The 17,190-nt window shown below is 34.0% G+C and overlaps 3 protein-coding genes and 1 non-coding gene across 9 annotated transcripts; 1 reads left to right on the top strand and 3 right to left on the bottom strand.

Annotated features, from left to right (window-relative positions):
- Nucleotides 1-475: 475 nt before the first annotated feature.
- Nucleotides 476-3,112, bottom strand: LOC140969572 (uncharacterized). Of its 4 annotated transcripts, none has more exons than XM_073430961.1 (3): nt 2,882-3,112; nt 1,263-2,466; nt 476-1,075 (listed from the first exon to the last, which is right to left on the bottom strand). In XM_073430961.1, the coding sequence occupies exons 2-3, from the start codon at nt 2,111-2,113 to the stop codon at nt 595-597; spliced, it is 1,332 nt and encodes a 443-aa protein (XP_073287062.1). In that variant the 5' UTR covers nt 2,114-2,466; nt 2,882-3,112; the 3' UTR covers nt 476-594. The 4 variants fall into 4 exon arrangements, with proteins under 4 accessions (XP_073287062.1, XP_073287063.1, XP_073287064.1 ...); XM_073430962.1 differs by having other exon boundaries at nt 1,263-2,175; XM_073430963.1 differs by having other exon boundaries at nt 1,263-2,125; nt 2,964-3,112.
- Nucleotides 3,113-5,938: 2,826 nt separating this feature from the next.
- TRNAG-CCC (transfer RNA glycine (anticodon CCC)) lies at nt 5,939-6,009 on the bottom strand. The gene has a single exon. It is a non-coding gene; the product is annotated as a tRNA-Gly (tRNA).
- A 2,729-nt stretch (nt 6,010-8,738) lies between these two features.
- LOC140969562 (uncharacterized) lies at nt 8,739-9,957 on the bottom strand. The gene is made up of 2 exons (XM_073430945.1): nt 9,791-9,957; nt 8,739-9,641 (listed from the first exon to the last, which is right to left on the bottom strand). Exons 1-2 carry the CDS (start codon nt 9,921-9,923, stop codon nt 8,854-8,856), a joined length of 921 nt encoding a protein of 306 aa, XP_073287046.1. The 5' UTR covers nt 9,924-9,957; the 3' UTR covers nt 8,739-8,853.
- Nucleotides 9,958-14,703: 4,746 nt separating this feature from the next.
- LOC140969563 (dof zinc finger protein DOF3.7-like) lies at nt 14,704-16,634 on the top strand. 3 transcript variants are annotated; one of them, XM_073430946.1, is made up of 2 exons: nt 14,704-14,962; nt 15,583-16,634. In XM_073430946.1, the coding sequence occupies exons 1-2, from the start codon at nt 14,939-14,941 to the stop codon at nt 16,423-16,425; spliced, it is 867 nt and encodes a 288-aa protein (XP_073287047.1). In that variant the 5' UTR covers nt 14,704-14,938; the 3' UTR covers nt 16,426-16,634. The 3 variants fall into 3 exon arrangements, with proteins under 3 accessions (XP_073287047.1, XP_073287048.1, XP_073287049.1); XM_073430947.1 differs by lacking the exon at nt 14,704-14,962 and adding an exon at nt 14,975-15,353; XM_073430948.1 differs by lacking the exon at nt 14,704-14,962 and adding an exon at nt 15,405-15,505.
- Nucleotides 16,635-17,190: the final 556 nt, after the last annotated feature.

Here is a 17,190-nt window from a genome sequence, read left to right as displayed (position 1 = left end):
AGTTGATGAACACTTGATTAATGATCAAAATTTTGATTTCATACACCAACACTTTTTTTTAACGAAACTTTGGTATAGAATTTGTCCAATATGGTTTACGTGATCAATATAGTTTGCAGAATGTTACTTTAACCCAAGATTTACCTAGTCAATACCAATGATAACAACAACGTGTTCTATAGTCATAAAACAAATTCTAATTCTAATTTAAATGAAACTTGTCATATAATCTAATATATCATTTATTAACCTCCACTAATTTTATTTTATTTTTCCATAATCTCCAATAACTTTACTTCCACTAATTCTCTCTATCTTAGAAAATTTTATTACGAATTTTGATGATTAAAGTGTGATGCTCCACATCAATCCGTAGTCAATTACTGTCTTTTATGTATGTATGATAACTGAAAATGTACACAAACATGGAGCAACCATTACGCAGTAAAGAACGAATACTACACATGAAAGAGGATTGAGAGGCAAGAAAACATAAACACGTGCATGTACATGGAATTGGGGGAAATACATCTTTGAAAGGCTGTGCAATCCAAAATCCTCAAAATCCTGAAGGATGCTAGCATCCAGATTAATTCACCAAGCCGGTAAAAGCCACCCAATGGTCCATCCAAGCATAAATCCAGCACCAACTAAGCCCATTCCTAATGCGAAAACGACTGCATATTTGTTAACATCAAATGGATGGAGACGTGATCGTTTGTTCGGTTTTCTACTGGCATATTTTTGCTCGCTTTTCGTCATTATCCCAGTTCTTCGAGGAATCCAAGGTAATGTTATTGGGAAAACAGTGGAACCTGCGTGGTTGTTCTTGTATTGAAAGTACACGTTCTCGAGTTGAAGAAGTTGGAGCCATTGTCTATACATAAACAACTGGGATGCCTGCCTAAGAACAAGCTTGAGAACGTCTTGTTTCTCCGCAGTCGCTTGTTTGGCTGCTTTCTCGGCTTCTCTGGCTCGCGTCTGAGAATGACGCAGTGCTTCTAAAAGTGGAGCGTTTTTTACGCCATCCTCAAATGTATGCATCTTCGACATTCTTTCTTGCATTGGGCTATCCCTGATTTAAGGTCACAAAAGTCGATGCTTGACATAACGACTATGTATATTAACACAAAAGAAACCTGATGCGCAAGAACTTCCAAGAATCTACCTATTCAGACTACATAAACTTTCAAAGGATATTCTAAAAGAGTGGTGTTAAAAAGGAACGCTATATACTAAGTTAAAACAAAAGCAAATAGAACCTTATTGTCTTAACTTCAGCAGACATCCTAAGCTTTTTGTGGACACCTCCGGCAGTTGGGCTGCTTGACGAATATTTATGAGAAGTTAAATGGTGGTGACCCCCAGCATTCAACGACTTACAAGCTGGTGATGAGGTCGAAATTCCGTCATTACTGAAGCCATATATATAAACACCCGTATCCTTCTTGACACAAGTGTTCTGTGGCGCAGGAAGGTCACAATTTTGTACCAGGTCATGCGACCTTTGTGAAACTAACAAAGCCAATTCTTCTGTATCTGTTGTTCGCCACCATGGAATATTTTTCTCTGTTCCCATCCAATGAAATCCGGAACTCAAATAATGCTCATGACAATCCTTATTACGCAGAGGTTTTAACTCTTCATCCTCAACTATAAGATCTTTCTTTACATAAGTGGCAAAAACTCTACATTGATTATCAATTGAATCTTTGGTGTGCTCACTCTGATCAATGGTACCAAAATAATCTTCTCCCTTCGGAAGGATATCTGAGCTATCACGCATTTGACTGGTTGTTTCCTTACCAGGTTCGAGGGAAGTAAGATTGTCAGCCACCAGTCCCTTCTGATACCCATAATTTGGCTGCATCTGAAGCCACCATCTTGAACTGGGGGATAAGTTAGAATATGAAGGATTGGGATTAAAAGGTACAGAGCATGTGGTGGGGATCTCTTGACCACCACCAGCACTCGGAAGCTCTGTTTCAGTCTGTTTGACAGATGGAGGTGCGGACGAGCAGCAAGCCAATTTTGGTGCTCTTTTTGCGTCTTCTTGAACAAAGCATCGATTGGCAGTTCTCTGCCAAGCAGCTCTTACTTCAGCTAAGGCCATTATAAGCTCATGCTAAAAAAATGCAAAAGAAAATCTTATGTAAATTTGTATCGGCAGTTTGACTTGAAAATAAATGAACAAATGAATGCAAAGTGGATCGGTCTCATCTTCAAGATAAGACTTCACAAGAAATAAATTAATACATTCCAACATAAGCTGATACGAACATAGTTTGAAACACTACACAAATTCCAACCTCTAGGCGTTCAAGTTGAGACTTTGCCACATCAACAAATTATTCAAAATCCCTCTTTTCAATTGGGTAAGAATAATCCACCAAAATTCTAGGAGACTAGAATGCTAATTGTATTGCTAGGTCGACCACTAATAGACTTAAAGAAGACCCAAACTTTCTGCAAATTGTCATCGATTCAAGCAAAATCACATGTTTCTCCTTAAAGAAGAATTCAAAAGGCAAATGCTTCACAATTAACACAAACCAGAAATTATCAGCAATTCCACAGCATTAAACTCAGAGATTAAAAAAAGGTAATGATCGAAATCCCGAGGCTCAAAGTTACGTACAATCGCTCTAAAAACAAACAAAAACCATGCATGTAACTAACTACTCATCATCACCAAACCCATATGCAAATTTAAGGTATCCACTAAAAACTCTTAGCAAACATTAAAAGAACTAACAGGCCACATAAATCAGCAAACCCAGATCTTAAATGGCAGAATTACCAAAAAAAAAATCAGCCATTAAAAACAAACACCACACACACACACAAAAAAATATGTGTGTGTATGAGGGCAGAGAGAAACCTGCAAACAAAAATCAAAGCAAACTGGATGAAACAGTGAAAGAACAAGGCAAAGTAATCTGGATCCGATAGATGAGTTCTACCTATGTTCTACAGAAATTGGATTTTGCTTATTTCTATTTCTTCGCCTCATCCCATGATCAATTATCAGGACAGTGGAGGTTTGCTAACTGCTCTCTTTCACGTGCAACGTTGTCGCGTGAAGAGCTTGTCTCCGGATGAGATGTCGGGCTATTAATTAATTATTGCTTTTTACGCAGATAAATTTTATTTATCTTTATTATTATTATTATTATTTTCCGAGAGAATTAATTTTGATAATTACAAGTTTAACATTTAATATTTTTGTAATAACTAATGAATAGCTAAATTATAATTACTTTGTACCTGATCTCTTACTTAATAAAATAATAAGATTCAAATTTTAATAATAATTGCCAATCTTATTTAAATTTTAGAAACTATATATGTAGAACAATAAAAAAAATAGAAAATTTGAGACAGAGTATCATGGTTATTTCGTGAGCCTTAGGTAGTCATAGTTTTTTAACAAAAACAATTGAGTGAGATAAAAGTTTTTTGGACCACTTTTTTATTTTTTTGTTGCTAATATTATTAATAATATTATCTTTATTGCCAACTGTTGATATTTATTTTGGCATGGTTTGTACAATGAAAATGACCTATCACTAACGAATTGGTAGTATCTACATAATCGTCAAAGTTGCATGAATCTATCTACTCAAGATTATTATATTAAAACCAATCAATTAATTTTACTTGAGGGAATGAAATATGTCACCAAATTCAATCCGCGTTTCCCGAAAATTTCCAAGTTAAGTAGACAAAAAATGAGAATTTTTTCCGACGATGGGAGGTTTGACTCTATCCACATGAACAGAAGAATGATCGATTTTATATCAGACAACAATATATTTTTGCGAGTACCATGAAACAAAAACATGAATCAATAGATTTCAAATGTATTTGACGTAAAATCAAACCAATGGATTTGAAAATTTTCATATACGCGTTATTGTAAATGACTCGACGCCCATATATACCTATACTGAACATATTTTGTAAAAAGAAGAAATACTTTTTTCCAGCGATCAAGATAAGCACTTAGTTTTAAGAATGACGTGCGTGAATTAACTCCAAGGTGGAAAACTGATGGCTGATTCGGCAAACTTTGGACATGTGTCCAGTGGACCTTCATTGTTCTGCTCACTATATTTCCAAGCCAAGATTTCTCTCAAATTACCCAATAATTTTCAATGATTTTTAACGTCTCGGGTGGGTGCCGATAAATTTTTAAAATTTTATAGTTTTTTCAAGTGATTTGTCCAGTGTGACTATTGAGTTAGGCAAAAATTTGTGTGAGACGGTCTCACGGATCGTATTTTGTGAGACGGATCTCTTATTTGGGTCATCCATGAAGAAGTATTACTTTTTAAGCTAAGAGTATTACTTTTATTGTGAATATCGGTAGGGTTGATCCGTCTCACAGATAAAGATTTGTGAAACCGTCTCACAAGAAACTTACTCGTGAATTAGCACGGCAGTGAAGTCACCAATTTTAATCCCATCTTAGCGATCCTTCTGTTATATGTAATTGATTTTATTTTTTTTATATTGAAATTGATACAACCACTAGTAGAATATAAATATCTAAAATCAATTAAGCGAAAGGAAAACACATATATCAAAAATATTTTTTCCACATATTTTATTACAATTCGAGAAAGATATACCAGAACATTTGGATGTAACGAGAAAAGGTTAGACATTAATCCAAGTGATCCAACTAAATTTAAACAGATAATATTATAATTATATTTTACTAAACTGTTCTAGTTATGTTCATAATTTTAGAAAATTATTAATTTATGATATTGAGAGGACCACCACGTATTTATACAAATGTCTTTTAAAAATTATTATTTTATTAATTTAGTAAACTTGACCAATTGGAGACTAAAAAAGTATTATTTCTACTGTGTTTTTCAAATAAGTGGAACAAAATTTGATTTAATTTTCATGTCTACCCTTTCAAAGGAAAAGCGATCGTGTCTGTCCAAGACTTTTTCGAAGGATAATGCATTTTGCTCATGTGCACGGAGTTTAGATGAAATATGGGTGGACCTTAGTTAGATTAGAGCTGCTGTCTCGGAAGGGTTGGTTTGTATGAGACAACCGGGCAAGCAAGCCCACCTTTTCATAAAATCTCAACGTGGGATAGAGGAGGTTTGGAGCCGTTATCGCGAATTTCATGTGGGATATCCACAAAAGATAATAAGGTCTAAAAAGCCAAAGTCGAACTAGCAATATTTATTATTTTATATGTTCATAGTATATCCGCTACATAGAATAGAGTTGACCGAACAAGGTGTCCAACTTGGAGATTAAGCCAAACTATACTTTGCGCGGTTCTAGTGATATTTAACCTCAACCACAACTCACCCACTGATTCTTCAACATCAATCGGTTCTGACCTTCACTTAGTTTCACCCAAGCTTCATTCTGGTCATGGATAGATCATCCAGTCCATAAGCAGTGACAATTGCCCTATGAAGACTCGCTACGGCTCCGGTGGGTTCCTTTAACCAAGTCACTGCCCATGAGTCACCGGCTCATTCTTCAACAGGCACTCGATCAGAGTGTAAGTTAGTGATGCTTTCGGATACTGAACTTCTCATCTTCTTCTAGACTCACGCACCTCAATCATATGATTTACTCGGGGCAAAAACTTGTGTAAGACGGTCTCACGGATCGTATTTTGTGAGAAATATCTCTTATTTAGGTCATTCGTGAAAAAATATTACTTTTTATGCTAAGATTATTATTTTTTATTTTGAATATCGGTATGATTGACCCATCTTACAGATAAATATTCGTGAGACCGTCTCAGGTCCTACTCTTTACTTGACGAGCTTACACGAGAAATATGGTCTGTCAATCATTTTTGGCCCAAAAGAAGCAAAGCAATTAATCAAAAATGGGCTATCAATAATTCAATATATTTGGCCCAAAAGGAAATATAGCTAAATGGTCGATCTGCGCATCCGGGGAATCGAACCCCGGTCAGTACCGTGGGAGGGTACTATGATACCACTACACTAGATGCGCTCATGGTTTGCGGAATGTTATTTAGTGCATAAATAAATTATGATATTCACAGAGCAGCAGCAAAAAGACATCACCATTTTTAACTTCTTCTCCTTGTACGCATCACCAATTACATATTCAATTTTGGTTATATATATTCCGCTTCGGCAATTCACTGTCTATTTTGTGTCCGGATTAATTTATTTAGGGCGAAAAGGAGGAGAAAAAGATGTCCCATAACGAAGTCGCGGAGAGCAGATGCGGACTCAAGAAGTGCGAGAAGCTGGACCGGGCGGCCTGCTGGGTGGGGGCGGGTGTTGCTACCGCGTTCTTCGCTTCGTTGGAGCGTTGCTCCTGCATCAACCTCTCCACCGACGACGAGTCGAAGGACCGCCCCCTTATGCTCACCAAGCAACCTTCTTTCGCTGCCGATTCGTACCGCTCCACCACCGATAAACTCCCTACCACAACCACGCGTACTCCTCTGTGACCGCGTGGATAATTTGTGTGAGGTATCAACGTATGGTAAACGTTGCCCAAATGTTGTACTTGTGCCTATGCATTTACTTTTCCGGTTGTTTTCTGTATTTGGTGTACGATTACATACTGGAGGTGGAACATCTGTTAATTTGTGAAGGTTTTGGGATTTAGCTTCTGCAATTATGTTGCAGGCCTCCATTCATCTGGTATTTATTTTTCTGTGAAGCAAAACTTCTTTATCAAAAGCGAGCTAACATGATACCCAACAAACCACACAATTTTAATAGACCACTGAGTGAACATTGTGTGATAAGGTGGCTCGAAAAGATGTTATAAAGAATCAAGATCAAATGTTTATCTATTTTACCAACTCGGACGTGTTGTTGGGAACATTAATTCATCCAAGCCTTCTTTTCCCATGTCCCCCTTGCTGATACCACCGACTTCTGTAATTTTCACTGCAGTTCTTCTATTGTTACCTCTGTTCTGTCTTGTGCCTCGTCAACTAGCTAGAATAAAGCTATCCTATTTTCGACGCACTCTGAAGAAATTCACCGCCTTTGTCCTAAGATTTGCTTTTCACATCCTGTTGAAGGCAAGTGTAGCATGTCCATTTCTTCAAGTTCGAGCTAGATTGCTATATTTATTCCTCAATTTCGAAGAAAAAATATCAGTGTCATGCGTAACATATCTTTAAATACGCTCTACATGAACGAGAAGATCTTATTTACGTGTAAAGAAGTCCTTTGTCTGGAATGAGAAATTATAAATACATGATCATATTATGGAAGATCAGAAGTGTGATACTCATGTCAGAAGTATAAAATAGAAGATCTGGTATGGTAGAGGAAGGGGAAGTGTTTCTCGTATGAAGATGAAAATAATGCAAACTTAATTAATCATAATTCGCCATTAACCTGCTGAATAATATCATCATTAAAAGAGAGAGAAAAGAGGGTATTACAGTCATGCATATCCTCTTCGGTTATCGAAGAAGGATGTTATTAGGGATGTAAACCAACAAAATCGAGTAGAACACTATGAGGTTTGAGCTCGACTTGCTTAAAATTTAAAGATCGAGCTCGATTCGAGTCTTTATCACGATATTCGAGCTGGACTCGTTTTGAAATTCATAAGTTTGCGAATAGGTTGAGTTCGATTAATTAATAGCTCGTTTATCATATTGAACAAGCTCGACTCATTAAGCAACATTGTTTTCAAGCTCGTTAAGCATACAATTGAGCTTGTTAAAAATAGGATCGAAATTGATCATACAATAAACTGTATTTCTACAAACAAATGTTAAACTAAGACAAATAGTGTAAATCCATCCATAAGTAACCAAAAAGATCACAAACCTAACAACTAAACAAAACTTGAACAAGCCATGTAAATGAACATGTTCACAAACAATTAAACGAGCCGAACTCAAGAGCCACAAAATAAGTCGAGCTCGAGCTCACACATGCTCGCGAGTCTATAAACGAGCATGTTCGCGAGCTCATGAGGTAAATATCCTTAAGCTCAAGTTCGGTTCGATAAAATTGTCGACCTTAAGCTCGACTTGATAAGATTAACGAATAATCTCAAAATAGATTTTTATCGAACCGAACTCCAAAAAATTCGTAAGTGGTTTGGTTCGTTTTATACCTAGATGCTGTCATTTAAGCGAGCAAATTGGGGTAATAAATCTATTTTTCGTTATTGTTAATGACAGAGAATTCCATATGGCTAAGAAATCTCAAAAGAACTAAATAATAATCTTCTCTGAAAAATAAATAAGCTTTTAGCTTCCTATGTTTTTTTAAAAATGCTCTTAAATCCCTATAAAATATTAATATGATTATAACCCATTTTGTTTTATTCAAAATAAAATTTCATCATATTTTCTGCAAACAATTCAAAATATAATAATATAAAAATCACATTTTTAAAATATTTTTAGTAAGCTAGGTTGTAGTATTTTGGGTTATTATTATTTTTTTTAAAAAAAAATCATTTTATAGTGTTGTGTTGCAAAAATTATTACATTTTAACCGTAAAAACATTTGTGGTATGTTGTCATACATTCAAACACATAAGATGTGATTACACATTGTAAGAAATATTAAAATTGCTCACATATAGAGCTAGAAAGTTGACGTTATTCAATTCCCTTCTAAAACACATCGGTGGTTAAACACCTATTTATTTTTCAGAGAAAGTTATCGGCTATTTCGAGATTTCACTAGGGGGCAAGAACTCAACCTCGTTATTTCTCGATGATAACATATAATTAAACTCAGAACGTTATTGCACAGTATCTGCTTTATCAAACATGATTCAAGATAAGGATCTAAATTATATGAAGGAATATCAACCAAATCAATCTCAACTGTGGAGTAACTAGAAATACTCTTCATAAACCATCTCTAGAGTCCTGTGCTCATTATCGACTAAATTTTCTGTATTCCCTTGATGTGGAACTTTCAACCATCCATCATAAATCCCCAAACAATCGGTACAAATCTCATAGACGTGATTTTTATCTTCAATATCCTCATTATCAAAAAAATTATGAACTTCCTCAATTAGTTTGCAGTTTTCACCACGCCCATTACAAGAATTATTGTTGGCATTACCCAAAGCAGAAGTAATATTGCTAGCATGTGTATCTGCCTTCGATGAATAAGAAGCTGTAACCCTAATCGGCTTTGGGGCCAAAACTTCGACTCTTGAACTAGAAGTAGTATTGATTCCATTAATTGGTTTAGGAGTAAAAAATTTAACCCTTTCGGTATTTTCCACATTTTCATATTTCTTGTATTTGGGCTCATTATCATAAACATGATCTGCACCCACAACGTTTTTATTGTTGATATTGCCTTTGTAGTTACTAGCATTGAGATCAAGGTTATTTTTACCGTGCCTGAAGGGTAACCGGGGAATGCCGAGAAGGGAGATTGCCTTGGAACTTCTTTTTTTTTTACTAAGACGGGTGTTCCAGTAATTCTTGATCTCATTATCAGTTCGACCTGGAAGACGACCAGCAATGAGGGACCACCGGTTTCCAAGGAGCATGTGCATTCTAATGATAATGTCATCTTCATCCGGAGTGATGTTGCCTCTCCTGATATTGGGTCTCAAATAGTTCATCCATCTAATCCTGCAGCTCTTTCCACATCTATGCAGCCCTTGATCATAATCAATACGTATATATGAGTGATTCAGTACTTGTGTATGCATGAGGCACGTAAATACCATAATCCAGACATGTATCACATATATTGCGATGCAACATGAGTAAAAATAGAAGGATGAATATATGTAAATTAGTACGTACCAGCTCTATGGGGCAAGGACTTCCAGGGCCCTTCCCCATGACCGCGAATATAATTCATTAGCAATTCATCTTCTTCAACAGTCCATGGACCTTTTTTCTGTAGCACCATCTCAGAACAGCAACCTCTGATCATAATATTTACTTCTATTTTCTTTTAACTTGTGATTTTTTTCTCTATAAACCAGTACGTATCTGGAAGGGAATGATCAATATAATATAAATAAATAAATTTTATATGCTAGGAAACTATGCAGGTGATCGATGAAGTCCTCATAAAGAACACACTCACACATATCCAAAAATAAACATCCCCAAGTGAGCTGCATGCATTGGTACACTATTTAGTATGATGGCTTATTGAAAGCTATACATTTTCCAAATATGGATTCGTGAAATAAATATTTACCGAACTCCATCGTCGTATCTTGTACCACTATGATCATATGCTTATAAGTAGTCTTTAAAATGGATCGATCAGACCCTTCCCGCTATGAAAAATAGGCGTGTTAGGTTAAGCTTTTAGTTGCTTGTTTGGAGGCGGGCGAAATGGACCAGCTTGTTTGGGTTGTTGGTTGAGGTGTGGTGGCTGAGCCCACCAATTATTTTTAAAAATTATATTTTAAATTTTTATTATTTTTTTTGTGAATTGTTGCATCAAGTAACTTACTTTTAGAATGCATTTTGGAAATTTAAAACTAAAATTTGATGTGCTTTTAATGTCTTACATTTCTATTTATTTTTTTTATAATTAAGTTTTTATTATGTTATTAATACTAGGAAAAATTACTTTTTTTTGTTATTTATGTTTGTTTCTTTACGATTTGAGTAATCTATGTTATCAAATTTCAATTTTAGTATGTTATCTTTGTTTTTTTTTCCGAAAATTTAGTCTTTTTCCAATGTGACGCTGACATGAGTAGTCTCACATATACACTCCAGATGAAAAAGACTAAAATAAACAAAAATCAAAATATGAATAGCTTAAGCTGAAGTTTGATAATATAAAGGACCTAAATATCAAAGAAGCAAATATAAAGGACAAAAAATAAATTTTCCTTAATATTACTTGGGTAAATGGCTTTTATTAAAAAATAATCGATTGCATTAAAATCTTATATGATTTGTTTGATTGTGACATAGATTATTTGTTATTGTGTAACACTGCTAATATTTTTGTTTGAAATATCAAGTACTGACATTATATTATAATAAATAAGTATCATATTACTTGCATAAAAATGGTAGAATTATTAATTAATACAAATATTTATTAATCGAAAAATTATATCCTTAAATATAATATCTTTTAAAAATATTTAAAAATAATAAAATGAAATATATGTTTTAAAATATTGTTTTCATATTTTTAATGCTTTTTTCAAATAAAAAATAATGGGTTGAACCGCTTAACCCGAGATCCGGGGCTGGGCCAAGTTGGTTGAGGTTTTTCCAACCAGCCTGATTGACGGGCCACCCCGCCGCCATTTTGTGGTGGGGTGTGCCGGTCCGTTTGACATATCTAATTCTTAGCACTATTACTATTGTTTGGTTTGCCAAATATATATACAGCTGTCAAACATATCGATCCATGGCAGGACGGATCTGACGGCCACTCGGGGCTTGAAATCTCCAACCCAACCCAAAGTGGGTTGCGAGTAAGGTGGACCGGCCAACAAAAATAAAAATAAAAATAAATAAATAATTATTTTAATTAATTAAAACTTTCATTTCATTTTATAAATAAATATTTATAAAAAAATATCAATAAAATTTGCAATAATTGATTTCTCACGTGTACATTTTATACAAAGTAATTAATATAAAAAATTAACAATTTCATTAAAAAATACATATAACACAATAAATTTATAATGTAATTTTTTTAAATTTCTCTTCCAAGCACATGAGCCAACCCAAGCCCGCTTCATGCGAGCTTGTTTAGGCTCGTGACCCACGCAGGTTGGCCCATCTAAGCCGGCTTTAAAAGGCTTGAAAAAATTTCAACACAACCTGCTTAAATTTTGTGTCGAGACGGGCCTACCCAACACATCAATCCAATTTGACGACTCTACATATATATTACCATATTTGTGTAACGTGTTACAATAGAGAGAAAAATATGTAGCCTAAGTCATGAAATGCCTCCCAGTATAATTTTTTCATTTTTAAATGGGAAGGTAATATTTGACTAAGCTAGCGGTCATGCGGCAAAATTTTTATATGCAATATGTTATTTGGTTACTCGATAACGGGTATGACATTTAATTTTAGTCTTCATTTAGGGAAAATTATAATTTTGATGTTGTATGTTTGCGTTTTTGGAATGAAAGTTTTCTGTATTATTAAATTTTAATCTTAGTTTTATATATTTCAATTTTTGTCAATTTTAATCATTTTTTATCGAGAGTACTGACATGACATTAAAAACGACTAATATACATAAACACAATTTTCCATTAATATACACAAACACAATTTTCCATTAATATCGCGCAAATCAGGTTTTTAAAACGTTTTTTTTACAGAAAATTTAATTTTAATTTTTCCGGTGTATTGTATTTATGAAATTTTGCTTAGAATGTTGATTAATTTTAATTTTTTCTTTACAGAAAATCGTCTCTTCATTATTAAGCTACGGTTTTTTTAAAAACGTCGCTTACTATAGCGACGGTTTTTTTTATTGAACAAGACCGTCGCTAATTTAGCGACGGTTTACAAACACACCGTCGCTAATGGCGACGGTTTTTGAGAAACCGTCGCTAATAGATAGCGACGCGACTTCCTGTTACGGACTTCCAAACCGTCACTACAACCGTCGCCTAACCCTTTTAGCGACGGTTTAAGCCGTCGCTACCCCCGTTTTTTTTGTAGTGGATACATAAATGCAATTTTCCATTAATTTTATGTGTAGCCTGCTAAAATAATAATTTCGATAAATGAACATAATATTTTTCGTAATATATTTATGTAAATCTATAGCTCCCTCAATATCATAAATAATTTTCTAAAATTATAAATATGTTTAAGACAATTTAATAAAATATGGTTATAATATATTTTTTTCCCCTTCAAATGTAAATCTAGTTGGATTTTTTTTATTTCATTCTCATTACATCCAAAAATCTAGTATTGCGTTCTTATATATATACTTCATGTGTCATGATATATATATTTATCATAGATATTGTATACAATAATATACAATATTTCAATCGAAAACATAGAATATAAAATATTAATTACGCATGTAGTAAACCATGAAACTGTAGCTTTTTTTTTTCCAGATCACATTATTTTTTGAATTGAACATAATTATAAAATTGATCTACAAACTTAATCACATCCTTACCAACATCAATTCATTATTAAAGCAATATTGCATGAAATATTTAAATAAATTTAAAAATTTTATTTGGGGCTGGCTGGGAAAAATGCGTTCCCATTTGCCCAGTCTAATGCGCACTAATTGGAGCCCACCAAAGCTTGTTTTGTCGGCCTGTTTTTCAAATCGTTAACAAACCCCACTATTTCCATTTTGTCAATTTTACATCTATGACTTCAATTCGAAGCATTTTGGTCACTTTATTTCTGATTCATTGGTTGGATAACACTTGGCACTTGCATTCAAATGTGGTTCCAAAACATAGTCTGAATTTTAAAGGGAGAAAATTTATATTTTTAGTTCGTATATTCATTTTCTTGTTATTTTGGTTCGGTATGTTATCGAATTTCAGTCTTAGTCTCCTTATTTTTTCCATTGCAATTTCAGTACTTTTTGTGAAGTGACACCTACATGATAATAATATATGCAGTGTCATATCAACATTTCTGATAAAAAATATCAAAATTACCCCAAATATAATTGAAAGATATAAAAGTAAGACTAAAATTTAACCGCGATCAAATTTTCAAATAATTGATATATACCTAGAAAAAAATCCTTTATAAAAGCATGAAATAAAGCATATTTAACGGAGTATAAATTTGTAATGCATAAGATCAAGTGGTTCTGAAATTAAGCAGCAAGAAATAATGCATGGATCAAAAACGAAATCATAAACAAAAGGCAATGGGAAATATTGAAATTCTGCCGGTTGGTAAGCTAGATCATCCAGAGGATCTTAAATTCTATGGACTGATCTTGAAAGTAGTTGAATAATGTTTCAGTTAGGAAAATTATAAGGGACAAAAAATGCATTTGATAAATTAAAGATTAATGTTCATATATACTAATTCTTTTGAAATTTATTTTCACAAAACTGCAAGGCATTTTCAAAAAGATTTTTCTTCCTTCTTCTTTCATGATGATGGTTTTGAACATGCAAACACATTGGCCTTTTCGATTAATAAAGGAAAACACATGGGTAAAGCGTAAAGGGATTGTAGTCTTTTTCTTTACATGTCTTCACAACATGCAACAAAATATAATTGTTCCTTCATTTAAAAAATTTAAACCTTTGGATTAATTGTGTCATATAACTAGAGAGAGAGATCCCGAAATTTGCTTTCATTTGATTTGATGGCGTACGTTTTTAAGAACGCGTAGATAGGATGTGTAAATCAAAGTTTACAATTTTCTTTAAAAAGATTGCACAAAAAACACAAATTTTTTTTTTTTTTTGAATTTGAAGAGTGACTACCTGATGAGTCTACCATGTTACTTGGCATATATATATTGATCTATAATTGTTTATTACGAAGAATATTGAGCTATATATATATATATATATATAGTGGGATATTGGTGGGAATGGCATGGAGACGTCATGATTGAAGGATTCCTTCATTCCGGAGTCAAAAAAGAGAAATCCACCAAAGAATGTACATTCACATATGCACTTGCGGGATAATTAAATAGTGAAAAAGATGGATGATGGTGAACAAAAGCAGACAAAAGTTCATACCATAGGTTAAAGCTCAGCAATATATTAAATGTAGGGTAATAAGTGCAGTCAAAACAAACAATCCCTTTCCTTCTTCCTTCCATCACCCATAAACGTAGAGCCAACTCCAAAAACCCACCCTATATCAACTCAAATAACATCCACTTTCTTGAATTGAAGACTTACAGCTGCAGACAATTAAAAAAGGAGAAGTTTCTCCATCGTTTTTCCTTTTTGTTAGCCCTTTTTTCGTTCGTTTCGATTCATGGATGGTGCTCAATGGACTCAGGTGAGAAGGGTTTTTTCTTGTTCATCACAATTATTTTCTTTTCGGGGTGCTCCGAGTTTTCCTTGAAGAATTTGAACTTATTATTTATGTGGTTGGAGAAGATATACCTGATTTTGTTGTCTTTATGGATGGAATATGTCTTTGACTTGTGTAATAGACTAAATCACAATAATACCTTTATCGATATTACTTCTTTCATCTTGTGAAATACCTTTTCTTTTTTACATCCTCTTTATGTCTTCTCTTAACCTTTGGTTCGAGACATTTCTTAAATACAGAAAATGTATCTGAGAGAGAGACATGACACCATATATTACACGTTTCTTTGCTCCGCACCTTTCTTTAATTTGCATGTGTTGTGCATTGATGAAGACTGGTTAGGATGAAAAAAGTACTATTATATTCTTAATTCGTTGTTGATATTAATGTTCGTTTTCCTTTTTTTTAAAAGTTTCCGAGATAGCTAGCTAGTTTCGTCTATTTAGCTAGTAATTTGCTTATCTCTTTCTAATTTTATTAGTTTCATCAATCCCAAACATGAAAGTACGTATAGCATTTCCTTATTATAAGCCCTGGCCTAAATTACTTATATATGATATATTTTCTATTATTAATTTCAGGAGATTGGTGGGACAAAATCTATGGCAACAGCTCCTCCAAATGAATGCACAAGGGCGGTAATGGAGAGAAAGGTGAGGCCTCAGAAAGACCAAGCCATAAATTGTCCAAGGTGCCATTCAACCAACACAAAGTTTTGTTATTACAACAATTATAGCCTCACTCAACCAAGATACTTCTGCAAGAGTTGTAGAAGGTATTGGACAGAAGGCGGAACCCTAAGAAATGTTCCGGTTGGAGGTGGTTCGAGAAAGAACAAGAAATCCAACTCTTTTATTAGTTCACCTTCATTATCAATGGCAACTGCACCATTAGTTTCATCCCAAAAGCAGCTTCCTGATATGAACCCTCCGAGCTTTGCATCTCAGAACCCAACAAGCCATGATCAGGGGCAGGATCTTAATCTTGGTTTCCCAGCTTCACAAGATTACTATCATGTGATCCCTCAGTTTCTAGAGTTTCACAAGGTTGAAAACCAAAATTTCATCAACTCTATTTCTTCTTCACCATCCTTCAATGCTACTCAACTTTCAGCTCTAAATTTTTCAAGGAATGGCATTGCAATAAGGGGGTTGAATCCCTCTATCCCTATGGCTAACGACGCAGATGATAACGCCACTCCTTTTGCTTCTGGATTCCAATTTCAAGAAATCAAACCATCCCATCCTTTCTCCTTTGATAGATTTCATGGGAATTCTGGTAGATTGTCCCAAGAAAATAATATTAATGAAAGCCTACTGTTCCCTTTTGGAGCCATGAAACAACATTCGAGCACAAGCACTGAAACGAATCCAAGAAAGGAACAAGAGAATTCAAATGGATACTGGAACGGAATTTTAAGCTGAGACGTATATTATAAATATCTTGAAGTAAGGACAATTACAAGTATTAGGCTCCATGCAGTATTTCTTTTCTGATATTTTTCTTCTTTAATTTTTATGTTCCTATATATATATCTTTAATTTTTCTGGTTTCATGCAAATGGTCGACTGTGTTTGGTGTTATTTGGGACTAACAAACATATATACTACATGTGATTGTTGTGTTTCTAGTTTGTCTTTTAATTAGTTCTTCGAGTGTTACGTTGTGATTTATTACTAATTGGAGCTATACATAGCTTGCAAAAAGTGAGCTGCTGATATTTGTCATGCATTATCCCGAAAGTTATCACGTTTAGATATAATTCTAGCTTTGTTTATAATGCCAAATAAATAATTTTCATCTTTTACTTGCCTTTTATATGTCTTTAGTTCATTCCATGGCTGATAAACAAAGGAAAGTCGAAACGAATGACGTCGGGAGAATCTACCATCTATCAGTTTGAAATTTTCTTGTAGATTAATACATAATTTTATATAAAATTTGGCATCCATCTATTTTATCTAGTATCAGTTTCGGTCTCTCTGTAGAAAATGTACCGACTCTACCGCGCGCTAGGGTAAATATACCCTTTTGAATATGTTAACAAAATTATAACATGATGAATATATATCATGTGTTCCCTTATTATTAATGGGATTAATGCATCCCATTTATAAATTAAGGCCCAATCAGTCATAAAGTTGAGACACACAGAGGCATAGATAATTTAGTTTAAATTTCAAACCCTC

Source organism: Primulina huaijiensis, unplaced genomic scaffold, assembly GCF_012295235.1.
Source record: "Primulina huaijiensis isolate GDHJ02 unplaced genomic scaffold, ASM1229523v2 scaffold42345, whole genome shotgun sequence".
Classification (NCBI taxonomy): Eukaryota; Viridiplantae; Streptophyta; class Magnoliopsida; order Lamiales; family Gesneriaceae; genus Primulina; species Primulina huaijiensis.
This window is presented reverse-complemented; position numbering and strand designations above follow the sequence as displayed.